The sequence below is a fragment of the Glycine max genome, chromosome 10 (assembly GCF_000004515.6).
Source record: "Glycine max cultivar Williams 82 chromosome 10, Glycine_max_v4.0, whole genome shotgun sequence".
Taxonomy (NCBI): domain Eukaryota; kingdom Viridiplantae; phylum Streptophyta; class Magnoliopsida; order Fabales; family Fabaceae; genus Glycine; species Glycine max.
In genome coordinates, this window is record NC_038246.2 from 7,007,817 (window position 1) to 7,026,548 (window position 18,732).

At 33.3% G+C, this 18,732-nt stretch overlaps 1 protein-coding gene and 1 long non-coding RNA gene across 2 annotated transcripts; one reads left to right on the forward strand and one right to left on the reverse strand.

Moving 5' to 3' along the window:
• The first annotated feature begins 3,171 nt into the window (after nucleotides 1-3,171).
• Nucleotides 3,172-5,319, forward strand: LOC121172868 (uncharacterized). Its single transcript, XR_005886608.1, has 2 exons — nucleotides 3,172-4,977; nucleotides 5,068-5,319. It is a non-coding gene; the product is annotated as an uncharacterized lncRNA (long non-coding RNA).
• A 7,127-nt stretch (nucleotides 5,320-12,446) lies between these two features.
• LOC100800932 (GDSL esterase/lipase At5g03610-like) lies at nucleotides 12,447-16,297 on the reverse strand. The gene is given in 4 exon segments (NM_001255612.2): nucleotides 12,447-13,113; nucleotides 13,827-14,098; nucleotides 15,671-15,889; nucleotides 16,084-16,297. Coding segments are annotated over 4 exon segments (1,080 nt in total). The 5' UTR covers nucleotides 16,151-16,297; the 3' UTR covers nucleotides 12,447-12,591.
• Nucleotides 16,298-18,732: the final 2,435 nt, after the last annotated feature.

The window sequence follows — 18,732 nt, forward strand, 5'->3', positions numbered from 1 at the left end:
TTTACGTTAAGGAAAAAATTATTAGTTTTGAACAAAAAAACACAAACTAAATAAAAAAGTACAAAATGAATTAAAAAAATATAAGTTGTTTTCATTCATTTGCATCATCAATGATCATGACGTGACGATGTTGAATTTTGCTTTATCCATTTAAAGCAATTAAAAACTTTGCATAGTAACCGGATTTATTGGACATAATTTATGTTAGATGCAGAAAACTAGACTTATGATATCCTAGGACTTAGTTCAATAGACCACGTGCTGAATTAGTATTAAAAAAATTGAATGAAAAATGAGAGAAAAGCATGACACACCTCCATGATGTCCCCAATGTTAACTACAAAAGCATCTGGAAGAAAGGTCACAGGAATCCAAACCCCACCTTTCTTTATCTCAAGACCCTCCACACCATTGACCTGGTGAAGGATGGTTATGCCTGTGGCATCAGAGTGCGGGGTGAGCCCTGCAACAAGCTCTGGCTTTGGACATGGTGGATAGTATGTCATTCTCACTCACTACATGCCATCATCAAAAATCTCCATCACTTCCTTCATCTCCATGCTTATGGCTCTTCCTAATAACCCCAGAAGTTCCATACCTAGTTTCGTCAATTCTCTGAAGTATGACTTCAAGGTATCCCTTCACAAATTTATATATACATATCTCATAATCAAGGTATATACATATATACATACATATCTGGCTACTTTCATACTGTTCTCCAATCAGAATTCATATTTCATGTTAATAATTTACATTGATGTTGAATGTAAATTTTTATTTCGTAGGTGAATTATCAAAGTAAAACTCTGAATTATAATTAGAAAACAACATTAAAAATACATAAGGAATTACATATAATTTTTCTCTTTGTTTATTGAGGGTTTAATAGAAAATAAGGAAATTAAGAGAAAGAAATGAATGAAAGTATATACCTCAATGATGTAGGAAGCCCAGGGAGAAGATGTGGCTTTCTTCTTTCAAGGGGGTTGATCACCATATAGAATCTGTCCCCCCCCCCCCCCCAGTCAAGCTTTTGATCTTTTCATCTTATCACAGTTCCATAGCCTTGAACATCTCCTGCTCTTATTTGGTACTTCTTTTTCTCTTCAATGGGGAGCTTGAAGAACTTCTCAATCTCAAGTTTCAGCTTCTCTCGCAGTTGAGAGCTAACACCATGGTTCACCACCTGCATAAACAAAACAGTAGTGTTCTCATATAAGACTAAAACACAAATTATACAGTAGTTAACACTTAACAACAATGACTAATTAAGAAATCATATTAATTAATTAATGCAAATGGAAAAGTTATCACTAATTCTATATTTGAAATTAAGGGTATATAATATATATGTTAGGGTACAAACCTGAAAGAAACCCCAATCTTTGCATGCTGTGAACAACTTGTCAAGTTCAGCATCATCTATAGCTTTTTCATGTAGCAAGGCTTTGAAGTAAAAAACGGGAATGGTTGGCAAAGTGGTTTCATTTGATCAAATTGTAGGTTCTTGTGGGCGAATATACATTTCTGGTATTCCCATTTCTGGTTTCATGGGCATGTCCATCACACCAATCTCAGAACGAGAGCTCTCAAAGACACTAACTTACTGTGATGAAGCCATCGATAAATTAAATTAAGGTGCAATTACAACGAACAGTGTGATTGGTATTTATGCATCCTGTTGATGCCGTTTTCAGTTTTGACCCCTTCTTGGAGGTTAAAAAAGTTATTAAAATGCGGATATATTTAACTATGACGACTTAAATAATTCATTTGTACGGCCATGATAGCTATTTATTTGCCACAGTAGAAGAAGCTCCCAATTGGATCTGAATCCATGGATTGGAGTCCACCACCTCTAACCATGAATTCAAAGAGAGAGAAAGAGAAAGAGACACAGAGAGAGAAGAAGTCTATGACAGAGGATGTAAAATAGAGCAAGTAAAACAAAGGTAGTAGTTAAAACTGAGTAGTTAAAATAGAGGAAGTAAAACAAAGGCAATGATGCAAACTATTGATTTTGCAACTTCAATTTGTAGTAACCTTCTAAAAAGTAAGACAAATTAGATTAGATTAAAATTTACAGATTTTTTCAGGGAGGAAATATCACATTTAAACCATATTTGAAGCAAGAAGGGAGGAAAACAAAATGTCAGCTACTTGATTGTTTCTCATTTCTATTAATGTTGTCAAAATGTTGAACTATATCTATATATAAATGTATTTGGCATGTCCTGATCTGCTTTTTACTTTTGACACGAATATTTCGAACCTAATATATTGTTGTCTTTTAAATGTAGGTTATGAACATTCATTAAACTACTGGGTATGTAGACAACACACTAGCACAAAGATTGCTCCAGTTCATTGGTAAGCATAAGGTCATTTTCATCAATATTTACTTTGAAACATGTAATTAATTACATTACTTTTTTGTACATACCTCTGCTAATTTTGCAATTGATTGGATGTTTAATATCAAGAAATAGTATGACTTTTAACTGCATTGTTAGTCACTTCATCATAGAAACTATGATACCATGCCAACCACCAACTTGGCTACAAATTTTAGTTGTTAGGTGCATTCACATAATTGGTTTTGTATATGTAAGAAATACTAATGTCATTAATGTCATCCGAGCACAATGTTTTTTGTTCAACCCTATTTCTGGAAATTTCTCTTCGATCAAGTGCATTGCCTTATTCAAACCTCCAAGATAAAATCTTTCACATAAACTGATCGGGTATTAACACCATCATGTGCATCTTTTTTATGCACTGGGACTTCATTTCATTCACAAAACTATCCACTCTCATCGTCTAAAGCAGCAACAAGATAATTGGTTGTGCCAACTCTGTTGCTATTGGTGAACCAGACCTCTAGCATCTTTTTCAAACACATTCTCAACGACTGTTTGAAATTTAATGGAAATCACAAAATTTTGTAGACCACCCCCACTTCTCCTTTAATGAGTCTCACTTATAATTTTGTGGTATTAGATAAATTTTAACCAATGGTAAAGATTGTGTTAGGGAGTATATTGGTAGCAGCTTAACATTATGTGTGTGCTGTTTGGAACTTATAATTGCTATATTTTTATAAAATGCTTAACTTGCACGAAAACTTGCTATAAAATTGTCCTACTTAGAAAATGGATGTATTCTCATTGCATCCGTGTTTATGCTTGTCATGTTTGGAGGACACTATGTCTTTTTGGCTTGGTATGACTTACTATAGAGGTTGGTTTCTTGTGACCGTTTAGAAGTTGGTCTATGAATGCTATATGTGGATATTATATTGGTCATATGTGTATGCTTATCACCTCTTTCTTTAATGTTCTTGTATTTCTTTTGCAATAGTTGTGTATGGAGATTTAAATTGCGACTCATAATTTCTAAATTTTCATGAAAATAAAAATAGGGCAGTGTATCATATAATAAAACTTCAAAGTTATCAATGTGTTAAAAAATTTCCCTTCTAAATTGAGTTTTAAATTTTTAATTTTAAATATAACAGCTAATAATTTGGTATACAAGTAGCCACAGTGTCACAACTATGATTGTTTGATTATTAATTACAAATATATCTTTATTTTTTACAATTTTTTTTCTTTTTATGCACCTATTTGTGTAGTGTAAATTATAAATTATTTATCTTGTACATATAATCTTTAGTGTAGCAGCCATCCAGTATCTGTTATCATGATATACCAGTTTTTGGGTAGGTCACTCTTCACTGCTATTTGGGATTGATAACTTCTTTGTAATGATCAGAAGAACCCTTTATACTTACTAGAGTAGCATATTATCAAAACCCAACCAGCAAGATTGATTAGCCAAAATTTCTTGGCTATTGCTTTGGTAGTGTATAAATTGGGAAAAACAAACCAAGCTGCAGATGTCATATCTTGTAGAGGAATGGGAATTAATGGCACTAACTAGGCCAATAAAGAGGATGCAGATAAAGTGCAGATAAATTGTAAATTCACCTTGTGCAGTCTTGTATATTTTACTTTGTTTCTACACAGTATCCTCATAGTTTATTTTCATGCGGCTTGGTTAAGTTATTTGATGTACATCAATTTTAAAAGAGATACATGTACTTCAAATGTGTTGAATGTATACTAAAGGAGGTTAGTCATGTTAGTGCATTGGATGCAACAACACAGACACAATATCCTCATTCCTCAAAGTTGCCTTGCACGGACTAGTTTTATTTTATTTCAATTAACTGTATATTTTAATTCATTTCTTCATGTCTCGGATGAATGGGTTGTACTATAGAAATTTAGTTGATTGATTCATATGCTATAAATAAAACTTTGGAATGCATTTAATTTTGATCCAAAGTGAAGGATTTTTTTTGTGATGTGACCGTAATTCTGCAAACATTATTTTTCTTCTTTTCTTTCTTCTTTTTTTTTCCTCAATGCATTTTGTTTCTTCTTTTTGTTAGCATTGCCTCAGGATAGGGGGTGGATGAATAATTTGTTGATGTTTAACAATTGTTTTGAAATGTCAATCAGGTCATGACCTGTTGACCACACTCAGATGTTTATGTCGATCTTCTAGCTCTACACAAATTAGATAACATGCTTCTTGTAAGTTTTACAGCATTGAATAATGCACACCATGTATGACTCTAGTTTCACGAACTAGTCCATTCTAATTTTTGGTATTTTCACAACAAATTCTAGATACTTTTGTCAATATAGAGTTCTGGTATATAGACCAAGGGGTTCTAGCTCCAGATGTTGATGGTCCATCTTCTTTTAGCACTTCAACGACAGGAGGAGAAATGGTGGCTTCCTGTACCACAAGTCCCTCCATGTGGCCTAAACGAAAACTCAAGGAAGTAGTTGCAGCACAAGCGTGATTGCACAAACCAAATATTAAAGACTACAATGGCCATTACCAACATCACTTTAGCTTAAATGGACATCCCTGACTCCTATTTGGGAATCTCTTCCAAAGGTATATGATATGAATGATCCCTATCTATTCAAAATTTTCAAACATCAAGAAAGCAAATGACATAATGGTAAAATTGGAATGTTAATGCAGTTCTAGCAGAGAGCAAGAAAATGGAATCAGAAGACAAGGTTGATGATGATGCTCATTGAACCCTTTGCCAATATTAAATTTAGGTTATATGTTATTCCTTTTCATAATTTTTACCAATTTATATTACTAGGTCCACAGAAAAGGATAGAAGATCTTATTCATAATTTTTACCAATTTATACATGCATTTATTGTATTTTGTAAACATGCTTTAAGGTCATTTTATAACATGAATAGAATATCAAATCCAATATTTCTTATTTATATTATTTTTTTGATATTTAAGTGCATATAACATAAAGGAAAAAAGTAGGGATTAATAATTAATATTAATACATGCAGTCCATATAAAATCACTTTCTAAGACGGTTATTCTTTAAAAACTGTCTTAGAAATAACGTGTTTTAAGACGGTTAATAGCAAATAACCGTCTTTAAAACCTTTGACAGACATGACATTCAAAGATGGTTAATAGCCAATAATCGTCTTTGAAAGCTTTGACAAACATGACATTCAAAGACGGTTAATAACAAATAACCGTCTTTGAAAGCATTGTTAGACATCACATTCAAAGACGGTTAATAGCAAATAACAGTCCTTAAAAGTTTTGGCAAACATGACATTTAAAGACGGTTAATAGCAAATAACCGTCTTTGAATATTTCAATCTTTAAAGACGATTATTATAATAACCGTCGTAAAAAATAATTTTGTTTTAACATCGTTATCTACAACGACGGTTCACAACCGTCGTTAAAAGCCTTTTTTTAGTAGTGAAAATACTGTGTTTTTATACTAGTTCACTTAATCTGAACTACATCTAGTTTTCCTTCAACCCGAGAAAGGTTTCACTAATCAAACTTATTACAAAATAAGTATTCTTTATATCATTTTTTGCTATAACACAACAATCTCAACTTGAGTTTATCAAACCTCAATTATTTTGTCACAAAACCACAATTGGCTTTCATAACCAACAAGTGTTAAAAATATTTTTGATGGGTTAAACATCTTCCACATATTAGATTCTAGTATAGGTTGTCCACCATGATGCATTAGAGTCTGGGAACCCTTTTGTCAAAGAACCATATATTAAGGATAAAATGTCATACGATACAAAACTTTTGTGTTGTAGGGTTCCACATCTCCATTTAGATAACAAATTGGTGTTAGATAATTCTAAGGTTCTTACACCAAGATCTCCATGACTCTTATCCTAACAAACTTCATCCCAACTCACCCACACAACCTTGTGAGGGTTGTCACAACCACTCCATAAAAATGACCTTTGCATACCAATAAGTGTGTGCAACACCTTCTTTTAAGCCTTAAAGAAGAAGAAGAAATAAAGAGAGGAAGACTTGAGAGCACTAAGCTAATAAGAATTACTCAACCTCTGTGGACCAGTATTTGTCCTTCAATGAAGCCAAACTTCTTTTGATAAAGTCTATGATAGGCTGCCAAGTTATTCATTCGTATAGGATTTGCATCAATTGGTAGCCCAAGAAATTTAAAAAAAAATGGGATGTCACTAATGTTGCAACACAAAAAATTAGATGTTGCCACCATGAAAGAGGTTTGAACATTGATTCCAAACATATTACTTTTATTAAAGTTTACTTTTAGTCTAAATTCTAGTTCAAAGCACCTTAACATTGCCTTTAGGGTCCATAAGTTTTGAGTGTTGGCCTTCCCTACACATACCATGTCATCTACATATTGGAGTATAGAAGTTTTTGCTCCACCACCAATACTAAAATCGAAAAATCCACCAATTTTGATTGCCTTTTTTTTAAAAGCCTTCATGATCATTTTGCCATTATAAGGAATAAGAAATGTGTAAGTGAATCCCCTTGTCTTAATCCTTTTTTCATGTGGAAACCATCAATAGGACTACCACTAATCAAAACTAAAGCATGTGCTAAGCATATACATACTTTATTCAACTTCTTTCACTTTTGACAAAATCTCAACCTATCCAATGTACAATCCATGATATCCCAGTTAACCAAGTCATAAGCTTTTTCGAAATCCCTTTTGCAAATAAGAAGCTTTTTATTTTAATCTTGTAGATTCATTAAGCACTACCACCCCATCTAAAATTTGTTTTTTTTAGCTAAGGTTGTTTGACAAGAAGAAATAATTAATCCCAGCATTGCTTTTTAGACGGGTTGTGATAAGAACAAATAAAAATGGAACAGATTTGAAAAGATGAAACATAAATTTTTATAGATAATTTGAGATATTTTATTACACAGGTTTTCGAGAGTCTATCTCTCCACAATTCAGATTCTTCCTAATTCCAGAGTATCTTTCCCATTCTGGTTTACTTCTATTTATACTACATGGACACAATTATTCTGAATGGTTGTGACTGTTCCCATTGGTCATGCCCCCTTGATTCACATCTCCTGACCTTGCACCCCTTAGGCGGATATAACGATTGGTTGTGATTGTTTCCAAGGGTCATGCCCTCTTGATTCGCATCTTCTGACCTTGCACCCCTTGGGTGGATCATAACGGTTGGTTATGACTGTTCCCAAGGGTCATGTCCCCTTGATTCACATCTTCTGACCTTACACCCTTTGGGTGAATCGTAACTATTGGGTGGGTTGTAATTGTTGGGTGGTTTTCACCCCTTGGGTGTTATTCGCCCTGCTGCTGTTGGTCCATGGTTATTGCTTTTCTTGCTCGTTGTTTGTGGGTGTACACCTTGGTGATGTGTGTCTTATGCTTATGCTTATCAAGCTGCCAAAATCTCAAATCTAATTTTATAGATACTACTAATTAGCAAAGTAGCTTTTAATCAAATAAAGACCTAAGAAACATAGACTCGAACACGAACACAGGGACACAACAAAATTAAAAAACATAGGACACATGTGTGTGTGTGTATCAACATGACAAAAAAATAAATTGATAATTAAGATTTATATACTCGTCTTAAGATATCTTAAGCTTTATAATTTGATAATAAGTCTCACAAATAAAAGAAATACTATGAGAAATCATCATTGCAAATAAAGATCTAAGCCATTCCCCTTCCTTCTTGTTCACCATAATTGAAAAACACAGTTTCTAACTTTGGTTCATCAAGAGATAAATGAGCAACCTCAAGAATACCATTGTCATCAAGTGGACCAAATTCATCTCCTACAATGTCTCATATTTTAGTTTTCCCTTGATTGTATTGTGGGAAATTTCTTGAAAGAAGGTAAGGATTACTATGAATAAATATTATATCCTATACTCTTTGAGGTGTCATCTTATTTCTTTTCAAAGAATGCACGAAAGAGTAAGTGCTCCAATTCCTTTTACAACATGAAGATGATCATGGTTGTCTATGTAGCTTAAAGATAATCTTTTGAAGTGTTGGTGCATGAGAACCATGAACTAGCCACCACAATATTGCATCCAATATACCTCTATCTCTTAAAGAGTCTACATCATCAAAGCCTTCTCTTCCATCAAAAAAATTTGCAAACTCCACATTCATGTGTCTCTTTACATTCACATCAACAAAGTACCTTTTAAAGCATTTATTTCTTTCGAGAGTAAGTTCAACATCTTGATGCGGAGGAAGTCTATGCGAATCTTCACTTAGTCATTCATAAATTACTATAACCTATTATAGAAATGTATGAATAAAACTAGACTTTGGAAATTAATAAATTATCATAAAGGATATAATGTACTACCTTGGATTTAAACAATGAGCTAGACAATGAATAGGTGTGCTACTCTTAATCCAACGATCAAGTAATATTGAGTGCACTACCACATAAAAGGTTGATTCTTCAATTTCTTCCTTTCTTTCATATCGGTATATGGCCTTTCTCACTTTCTCAATCACTGAATCCCACATTTCATATACTAAGTGAAGAGAAGTTGCATCCCTATTTGTTTTTCAAATAATATCATAGCTAGGAGCAGTGAAAGCAAGTATCTAATCAAACTTATACCAACAAATATCACTCAACAAAGTTTCTTTCACAAATAAAGCCATGTTGACATCATCCTCCTTGTAAGAAGACCAAATGGTCACTAATAACCATTTTTTGGAGCCCTTTTTATCAAACTTCTAAACCTCTTAAGCATTACTATGCAAATCTGGTCTGAGCAACACAAAACCACTTCAATAAGTTGAAGTTGTTGAATATTGATAATCTCATAGAGTGTCCCATGATAAAGTATTTAATATATCCAACATCTTTCGCAATTTGTGTGATCTAAGAACATTGTTGGTAAGCAACATTTTTCTTTCAGTGTTCTTGGTTGAACAAATATTTTTCAATGCAAGGTTCAAGGTGTGCACAACATAAGGGAAGGAAACTCTACTTTTATGAGCAAACTTGTTGTCTTACATACAACTACATTGTCAGTGACAAATTGTATCATATTTGATGGCCCAACCTCCATAATGACATCTCTTAAGTGTTTAGTAATGAAATCCTTATCTTTTACCTCACCTAAGCAATCTAATGCCCTTAGATACATCGGTCCACTCTCCGTGACAGTCATAAAATTGATAAGAGGTTTTCTTTGAGGATCACTCTACCCATCATTAACAATGCTCACCCGTTTTTGACACCATGAATTTGTTATTGGCTGCAATAGGTTCTCCACATGGCTTCTTTCCTTTGTAAGCAAGGTGGTTCTCAATTGTAACTTGGAGGACATACCCATGGATATTAGAAGAATTGGTAGCATAAGAAAATGTCTTCCTATAATAAGGATTCCTTACTAAATGAAATGGTAGACTCGGAGAATAAAACATCCTTGCAATTTTCCAATCAAGACCATATTTGCCTAGAACATTGAAAGAAGCTTCTATGGGATGTTTCTTAGTTGGATTAGCACCAATGTTTGTCTCTCGTGAACTTCACTAGAGACTGGAGGTAAAGGGACACATTTTTATTTGAATTTTTTATTTTCAATGATGCTTCATTGTCCAACTTTTTCAACTTAACAAGTTTTGAAGGAGTTATCTTTGGACAAACTCAAACTCTCACTATTGAGATTTTTAGCAACTGCACCTTTACTCTAGTGTAAGATTCATTAAATGGAATTTCACAAATGTTGCACTTGATCTGATCATTTCTACTGTGAGGAATCTTTCTTGTTCTTGAAACATATTTCCATAAAGGTCTAGTTTCATCCTCATGTTCTATAGTTTGATTAGTAGCATTCGTACCACTCATCTATACAATAAAACCAAAGCAAATAGATACAATAAAAAATAATAATATACAGTGAAACATTCATAAAAATTATATAATATAACTATTCAGCCTTACACAGTATTATATACAAATGTAACCAGCGCCCTCAAAAGTCAAAAACCCCAACTAACTATAGTCACTCAAGAAGAATTTCAATCCCCCAAATGCACCAAAAAAAAATGGGAACAAAGGAACGAAGTTAAAATAGAAAACAGGGGACACATCACAAAAAATAGGGGAACAAAGTTAACAATCAAAAACCTTGTTCTGGTGCGAGTGCGACAAGCCGATGATGTCGCGTGTGCGAGTCTAACCGCGTGTTCTGGTGCGACGACGACGGCGTAGTCTAATGCGAGGTTGTGAGTTGTGACAAAGAAGGCATTGTATGGTCGTTGTTTGGTTCAAATTCGAGCAGCAACATCGGCAAAGCTGTACCATGCGACGACAACACCAATGAACAGAGTTCGAGTTCAAACAACGTCGAACAGTGTCGTGCAAAGGGGGAAACCAGAAACGTGAAGGAGAAGAGACTCGAAAAGGCCAATGGTTCGTGTTTTCTTCTGCCTTCTCTTTACTATTTGTTAGTTTGATTTTGAAACTCAAAAAAAATAATAAATAGAAGTGCTTGTGTCCACTGGATGGGTTGTGTCCCGCACACCATGTTGCTGTCGTTGGGTTGTGTTCGATCCATGCCCGACCCAAAAAAAAAGAACACTTTTTTGCCGCATCAGAGCTGTGTCCCCGCCGTATCCGTGTCGGAAGCACGTCAGACACCTCGACACGCCACTCCATAGTCGTGTTTGTGCTTCCTAGATAAAGACAATAGATGATCTTTCTTAGTTATAAAAACTACAAAAAAAATTTTGCAAATCTATTAGGAAGAATGCCATTACCAAAAAATTCAGTTACAAACTTCTCATACCTTTGACTTGATAACGTCCCAAAAGTTCTTGAAGAAAGTGAAATTGAATCCATTTGGACCTAAACTTTTGTCTCCATCCTAATCCCACATTGCTTCCTTAATCTTTTCCTTTGGGATAGGCCTCGTAAGAGCCTCATTTTCTGCCAAAGACAATAGGTTGAATACTTGAATTTAATGCCATCTAGAAAAGGTTGTGGATAATCAGCCTCAAAGAAATTTTCTTTGAAAGTGGGTTATGACTTCATTTTTTTATTTCCTTCACTCCTTCAATCCTACCACCATCGGTTAACAAAGCTAAAATCTGACTGTAGGCTAAGTTGGCATTCTCTCCTTTAACGATCTTGATCTAGACTTTTTGTATAGTAGGCTTTTCTTCATTCCCCACACCTGCATATATAATATACTTTGTAGTCTTCCTTCTTACACCGCTATAAAAAAATGTTTTCTACAATGTTGAGTCGATGTTGGTTTAAAAAAAATGGATGTTAAATAAAATACAATTGATGTTAAATAAAATGCAATAATATTTTTTAAAATAATTATAATTTTTTACATCAATTTCTATGTAATTGTGTTAAAAGTGTTTTTCAACATCAGTTTTATTATGCCCACCTCAATTTCTCATAAATTATAACTTACTACCTTCTCATCCAAATTATTAGGCATCTGAATCAACTCTTCTAACTTCATGTCTAAATTTCCTAACACATCTTTCTTCCGGCACTTTATTCTCTCCTTACACATCCTAAGCTTCTCCTTCAACCCTCAATATTTTTACCACTTGATCTCAACGAGTTTTATAATTAACCATGTTTATTATCCTATAAATTTAACTAAATCATCATTATCAATTTTTTCCCATAAATTATCATTAAATATTAATAAAGATAAAATAGGTTTTTGATTTCTGTATTTTCCCTCAAATTGGTTTTAGTCCTTTGTACTTTCTAATCGATTATTTTGGTGTCAAACTTTGAAAAATATATGAATTTAGCCTCACTCGTTTAACGGTGTTAGTATTGTCAAGAGACTAAATTCAGATGTTTTTTTTTTTTAGTTTGGAAACCAAAATAGTTGATTTGAAACTATAAGGACAAAAATCAATTTTGAGAGGAAATACAGGAACCAAATTCATATTTTATTCTAACAATAATTGCAAAACAGATGATCGCTGACATACAAACTTATTTCTATTTCCGTCACAGGAAAGAACAATCAATTTGAAACATTGCACCCATGGAAGAGAAAGCCCTTGGAATAAATATAAAAAAATCAGAATTTGAGGATAAATTAACAAATGGAAAGACGGTGCATTATTAACAACAAACAAAAGGCCTAGAAATAGCTATCATGCATGCATAGCTCTCTAGCTAGCTAGCAAGCTAGTACCGGATTTGATGAAGAGCACTCGTCTTTTGCAACTTCTTATACACAGCTTCCCAACCTGCTTGAGTTGGGTGCAAGTTATCCCAAAAGAAAGCTGATTTGGGACTGTCACAAACCTTATATTGCTTAACATTGTTCTCATCCACTTTCCCACAAAAATCTTGGCTACTTAACCCTACGCAACAAGGCTTGAGAGGGTCCTTAATGTTATTGGTAGATGGGTGGTTCAACACAGACGTGAAAGTGTCAAAAAGGTCAAGAACTATGAAGGTGGAGTTATCCTTGTTGGTTTGTTGGTTCAACTTGGTCACAGCTTGGTTCAATAGGTTGTTGTGGAGAACTACGAGGTCGTTGGAGGTGCTGTTACATTGTTGGAATGAAGATGTGGCTGTGGATGAAGGAAGACATCCTAGGGGTTGTAGACCACCTACAACAATTTTCCTCACTCCCAAACTTTTGATGCGAAGCAAGTTGGTGGCAGTTTGATTAACCACTGAGGCGATGAAAGCCGGGAAACCCTACATAAATTGAATGAACAGTTAATAACTGAATATCATCAATAGCTAGAAGGGATTTTAGCGCATTAGTTTTGAGCAAGTTTTTAAAAAACGGACCGTGATTATAATTTCGACTGAATCATCAAGGATTTTTAATTATCCGTAATTGTAATTTAGACTGTAATATAAAGATTTTTTTAATTGTCTGCCATCCTAATTGGAATCACATCAATCGCATTTGTCTGTAATTTGCGATGATATCAACAAATGCGACCCCAGTTCATATTTAAAATCTTGATTGTGAGTGAATAAGAATAGCATGCTAATACTTAACACTCTTTTGAGTGAAGTGAAAGAATAAATTGAGTATGTGCTCACCCAAACACATGTTTGGACCTTGCTACAGTGATTTTTGGGACTTTGAAGTTTGATAAAATAAGCTTTTGCAAAATGTTTCAAACGAGAAAAATGCTTGCAAACGCGATTAGTTGCACCTTTTATGTTACTTTTGCCAAAGGCTAAAATTTTCATACTAACTTTTATTATAACAGTTTAGACAAAAAAAAAAAACTGAATTACTTAGCTACAAATACAATTTCAACCAAATTAATTTTACAAAATCAAAAACATTTAAAATCCAAGTTTGCAAATGTTTATCCAAATCAAACACGTGGAGAAAACAACGGGAAACTAGATAGAAATTTTTTATAGATTATTCGAGTTAATATGTATACCTCAATAGAGCCATTTGTGGCCAAGTAGAAATTGTAATCATTTCCAGCAACGGAGACATAGACGACTGAGTTGTTGAGATCTGAGGTGGTGTACACATTTTCTTTGATCAATTGCTTGAAGAAATCGATTTGGATTGTCATGTTTGGATTTTTGGAGGATGTGTCAAACACTCCCGTACCACCAAATGCAAAATTCATCCCGTATTTCAAATGTTGCTGCATCACTTTCCTAAATTTATAGGGAACTGGTGATTTGAGTCCCAAATACTTAGCTGCACCAGTATAATTTCATAATTAATTAAGTGTTGCAAGTAAAAGAACTTATGAATAAGAAAAACTGTACAATATTCGTATACGAATTTATATATATATATATATATATATATATATATATATATATATATATATATATATATATATATACATAAAACAAAGCGAAAAGGTGTGAGATAATATAAATTGATTGATGTGGTGAAGAAAAAATATTGTAAGAATAATATATATAGCTCTATGAATAACAATTTATAAACATCAGCGCGTGCATAAAACTATGTGGCGTGATTTTTTGGTACAAAGCAAAAAATTACATGCATAAAAACTGATAAAATATAATATTCTTTTCATTTTTCATCGCATTTAGTCCCTTCATATCGCTTAAACATTTTTTGAATAAATAAATGAAAAATCATTTGATACATATCGATATTACTTTTACTTTTACGAACAAAGTGTAGCAGTCCAGCTAGAACAGGACTGATGGTGATAAAAGCTCCTAGGAAGAAGAAAAATATTAAAACGTTAAAGCCAAAGGTACTTTTTATGTATATGAAAAAGTTTAGGAGAAAACTGATTCAAATGTAATTAAGATAGAAAAAATATAAACTAGCTATAAGTTTTAGAGAAGATTTATAATGAAATTATATATTAATTACTTAATAATAGGTTGTCTTATATTCTACTTCAAATCCTGACTTGGGCTATGTATGGTTTTCAGTTTGGGAGTGCTTTGAACTCAATGTAGAGAGTAAATTTAATTTTGTAACATGTTTGGGTATCCTAAAAAAATACGTTACATATTAAAATTTGGTTTTAAAACTCAATTTTATAAAAACAAGATTTAGATTATTTTTATAAATTCAATTTTCAAATTTATTTTTTATACAAACATGCTAACTCTTACAGGAAAGAAACCATCAATAGTATGTAATTATTTTGAATAATTACAAAATGTGTAAGCACGGTATTTTTTTTCTCATAAAAAAAATGCGAATTATGCAAGAAGAGTAGGTATAATTTCAGTTTCAGCATCAGCATATGAAACATGATTGTAATAATGAACATTGTCTTTTGTGTTTTTCAATCCTCCTCACGTACATAGATATACGCAAATCTTATAGATAATAGCACAAGATAAAGTGGCAAGCCAGAGAAGAAATGCACGCAGTCCCCCACCATTCCCAAACTATATATAATCAATAGTGTCACATTGTCGTATTTATATTAATCAATTCTGATTATTCTTGCATTCAAATTTTATACCTAAACTATTTTATATTTTTTTCTATGACATCACCAATATATTATAGTATTTATTAATTTATACCTTTCTCCGAAAGCAATATACACCTGTAGAGTTGTCGTCACGAAAGCATGTAGTTTCTTTATTTATTATACATTGGAATTGATCAAAGCATCTAAATTTGAAACGCATAGCTAGCTTTTCTTGAGAAAGAGAAGAAAAAGACAGTTAAAACAACCATAAAGCATGCACTTTCCCACTGTTCCAACTAATTGACATGTACAGCATCATAGAGAGAAAGAGAGAGAGAGAGAGAGAGGCATACCAATGTAGTCGGTTAGAACTCTTCCATCGGAGAATCTTCCGGCTGGTTTTCCGGGAAAAGTTTCGCCATAAGGGTTTTTCCACGACGAACCAGCTTGATTTATTCTATAGTTCCCGGTATCAACATACGAGTCCCCAAAAACGAACAACGTTTTCGGAGAATAATAATTCATCTCATGGCGTTGCAAGCGAGCCTCGCTTAATTGCATACCCATGTTTCCTATAATAATATAACACAATAATATAACATGTATTAATTAGTTAAGGTATGGAATTTTGCTATCAACAAGATACATAAGATCAAAGATTTATTATACGTGCATAATGTTCTTTTTTGTACTTTGTTTGAGCTAGATGGGTATATTTATGATATGTTATTAATTTGTATATAAATGTAAATGTAATCATACATACCTGAGAGAAGTAGAAGTAGTAGGGGAAGACATGAGAGGGAAAATAGTTGCTTGTGTGAGTCCATCATGAAATATGGCTATGGAATGAGTTATTTCAAGTGATCGAAGTTAAAAGGAGAGGTTTGAAACTAAGTAAATTAAGCTCAATAGCTTAATTTGTTAAGGGAAGGAACTAATGTGCTAGGATAGGTTGAGAATGAGAGAACTTAAGATGTGTATAGTTGTATATGGATATAGGGTTTTATAGTAAAAGGAGAAAGACGTGGTCAACGCTTGGAAATTGGCAATATTTTGATTTTTGACACAAAAATGCAATGGTGGTGAAAACACGGAGAGCAAGACTAGACTAGGAAAAAAGGCTGGCCTGGTCTATTTTCTACCACTCTGCAATAACGGACCAAAAATTAAATAATATTCATTGTAAGGTAAGCACGTGTTAAATAAAAAAAGGATTAAATTCTTTTTCATCTCCGGAAATTAATATCGGTTTTCAACTATTATTTCTGTAAAAAAAATATTTTATGATCCATGTAATATTTAAATCTTTTGCTTTTGATTCTTATACTATACAGTATATCAGTTTCCGTTACCTAATTTCATTTGGTCTTGTCAAGTAATAAATATTTTTGTTACTTAAAATTGTGACATAATATATAATATCTCCGTGAGCTAAATAAGAATGTTTTAGTTATAACAAAAAGACTAATTAAAAAATAAATATTTGAATATTACATAGATACTAACAAGTAAAAAATATTATTGACTAAAAAAATTATATATTTACTAGAAAAAATATATTTCAAACCTTATAAATACGTTTATATCCAAAATTCGTTGTTAAAATGTTGTTTTCTTAGCGATAGCGTTTTGCAATTATTAAATCTCCATTTAGATTAATGAAAATGTAAATAATAATGGTCCAAATTCGATTGATGTTTGCGAATAATTCCCTGGCATGTGTTCCTGCGTGGACAGCGTGGTGTATTTATTTCTTTATTATGGCCACGAAAGTTAGGGTCTAGTGAAATGTTCTATATATTAAACTATACGTGCGTGAGGGAGCATTATACATTTTTATGTGCAAGATTGTCTCCACTAGTTTACAAGAATATCAAAATATGTTTTTAAAGGAAATATCTGCTGTGGTGATTCTCATTCCTTTGTTTGCCTAATATGCATTGATACAAGTTATGTCAAGGCTACAAGTTAGGTTAAAGTTTAGAAGAGTCTTTGACTAATTTATAATTAAATAATGCCTAACTTATTAAATATAAAAGATTTACAATAATTACATATATTTTATCACATCCCCGCAGTCGAAGTTGGAGGTTCTCGTATACTAAGACTGTCACCAAAGGAAGTCTTTCTGTGAAAATATTTGCAATATAATAGCGCAGTGGGACATGTAGGACACGTACTTATCCGCGAGCAACTTTCTCGCGAACAAAATAAATATTCATCTCGATGTGTTTAGTGCGTTCAAGTTGAACTAGATTTCTAAAAAGGTATATTGCACTAACATTATCATAATAAACCAATGTAGCCTTATGAATAGGACAATGTAGTTCTAGAAGAAGATTGTGTAACCAACATGACTTAGAAGCCACATTAGTAGCACCTCGCTATTCTACTCCGGCACTAGAGTGAGAAAGTGTGGCTTGACATTGGGAAGACCATCAGAACAAATTATCTCCAAAAACACATAATAACCAGAAGTGGATCTCCTAATATTCGAGCATCCATCCCAATTTGCATATGTATAAGAAATCAGAGAGCTTATCGAAGAAGGATAAAGATGCAGGCCATGATGAAGCGTACCTTGAATGTAGCGCAAGATGCGCCTGAGGGCTTGCATGTGTTCATCCATCGAATTATGCATAAATAAATAGGTTTGTTATACCGCATAAGAGATATCAGGTCTTATGAAAGTGAGATACTATAAAGCTCCTACAAGGCTGCGATAGTGAGATGGATCCTCATACAGAGTGCTAGACGTAGCACTGAGTTTTGCTTTAGTATCAACCGAAGTAGGACAAGGCTTACAAGAGGACATGCCATCACGTTTAATAATTTCTTCTGTGTACTTTTTCTAAGATAAAAATAAGTCACTTGCATGACGAGTAATAACTTTATGGTATCAGACCAAGTCTCCTCTCCTCTCCTCCACCTAGCTACCATTCCCACCCCCTTTTTTTACTTTCTTTCACTCCCCTCCTCCCTGATCACCACCCTCAATGGCTGACCAACCTAAGTTTTACCCAACTTTAGTAATCACCAACATGAAATCCCTTCTACTTATCACATTAGACAATGATTCAAGCCAATACATTTCTTGGGCAGCCCTCTTCAAAGTTCAAGCATGAGTCCATAATGTCCTTGATCACATCGTCCCTCCTACGGATGAGAAAGCTAAGAAGGCGATAGATAATGCAAAAGCAGTCGATCCTGATCTTTGGCATCATCTTGATGCGGTCGTGTTACAATGGATGTATGCCACGATATCACAAGACATTCTCAATTCAATACTTGTGATAGATGACTCAGCCAAGCAGTGCTGGAAAAGAATTGTTGTTATTTTCCAAGACAACAAACACTCGAGGGTTGTCCACCTCGAAAATCAATTCTCAAACATAAATTTGGACGATTTTTA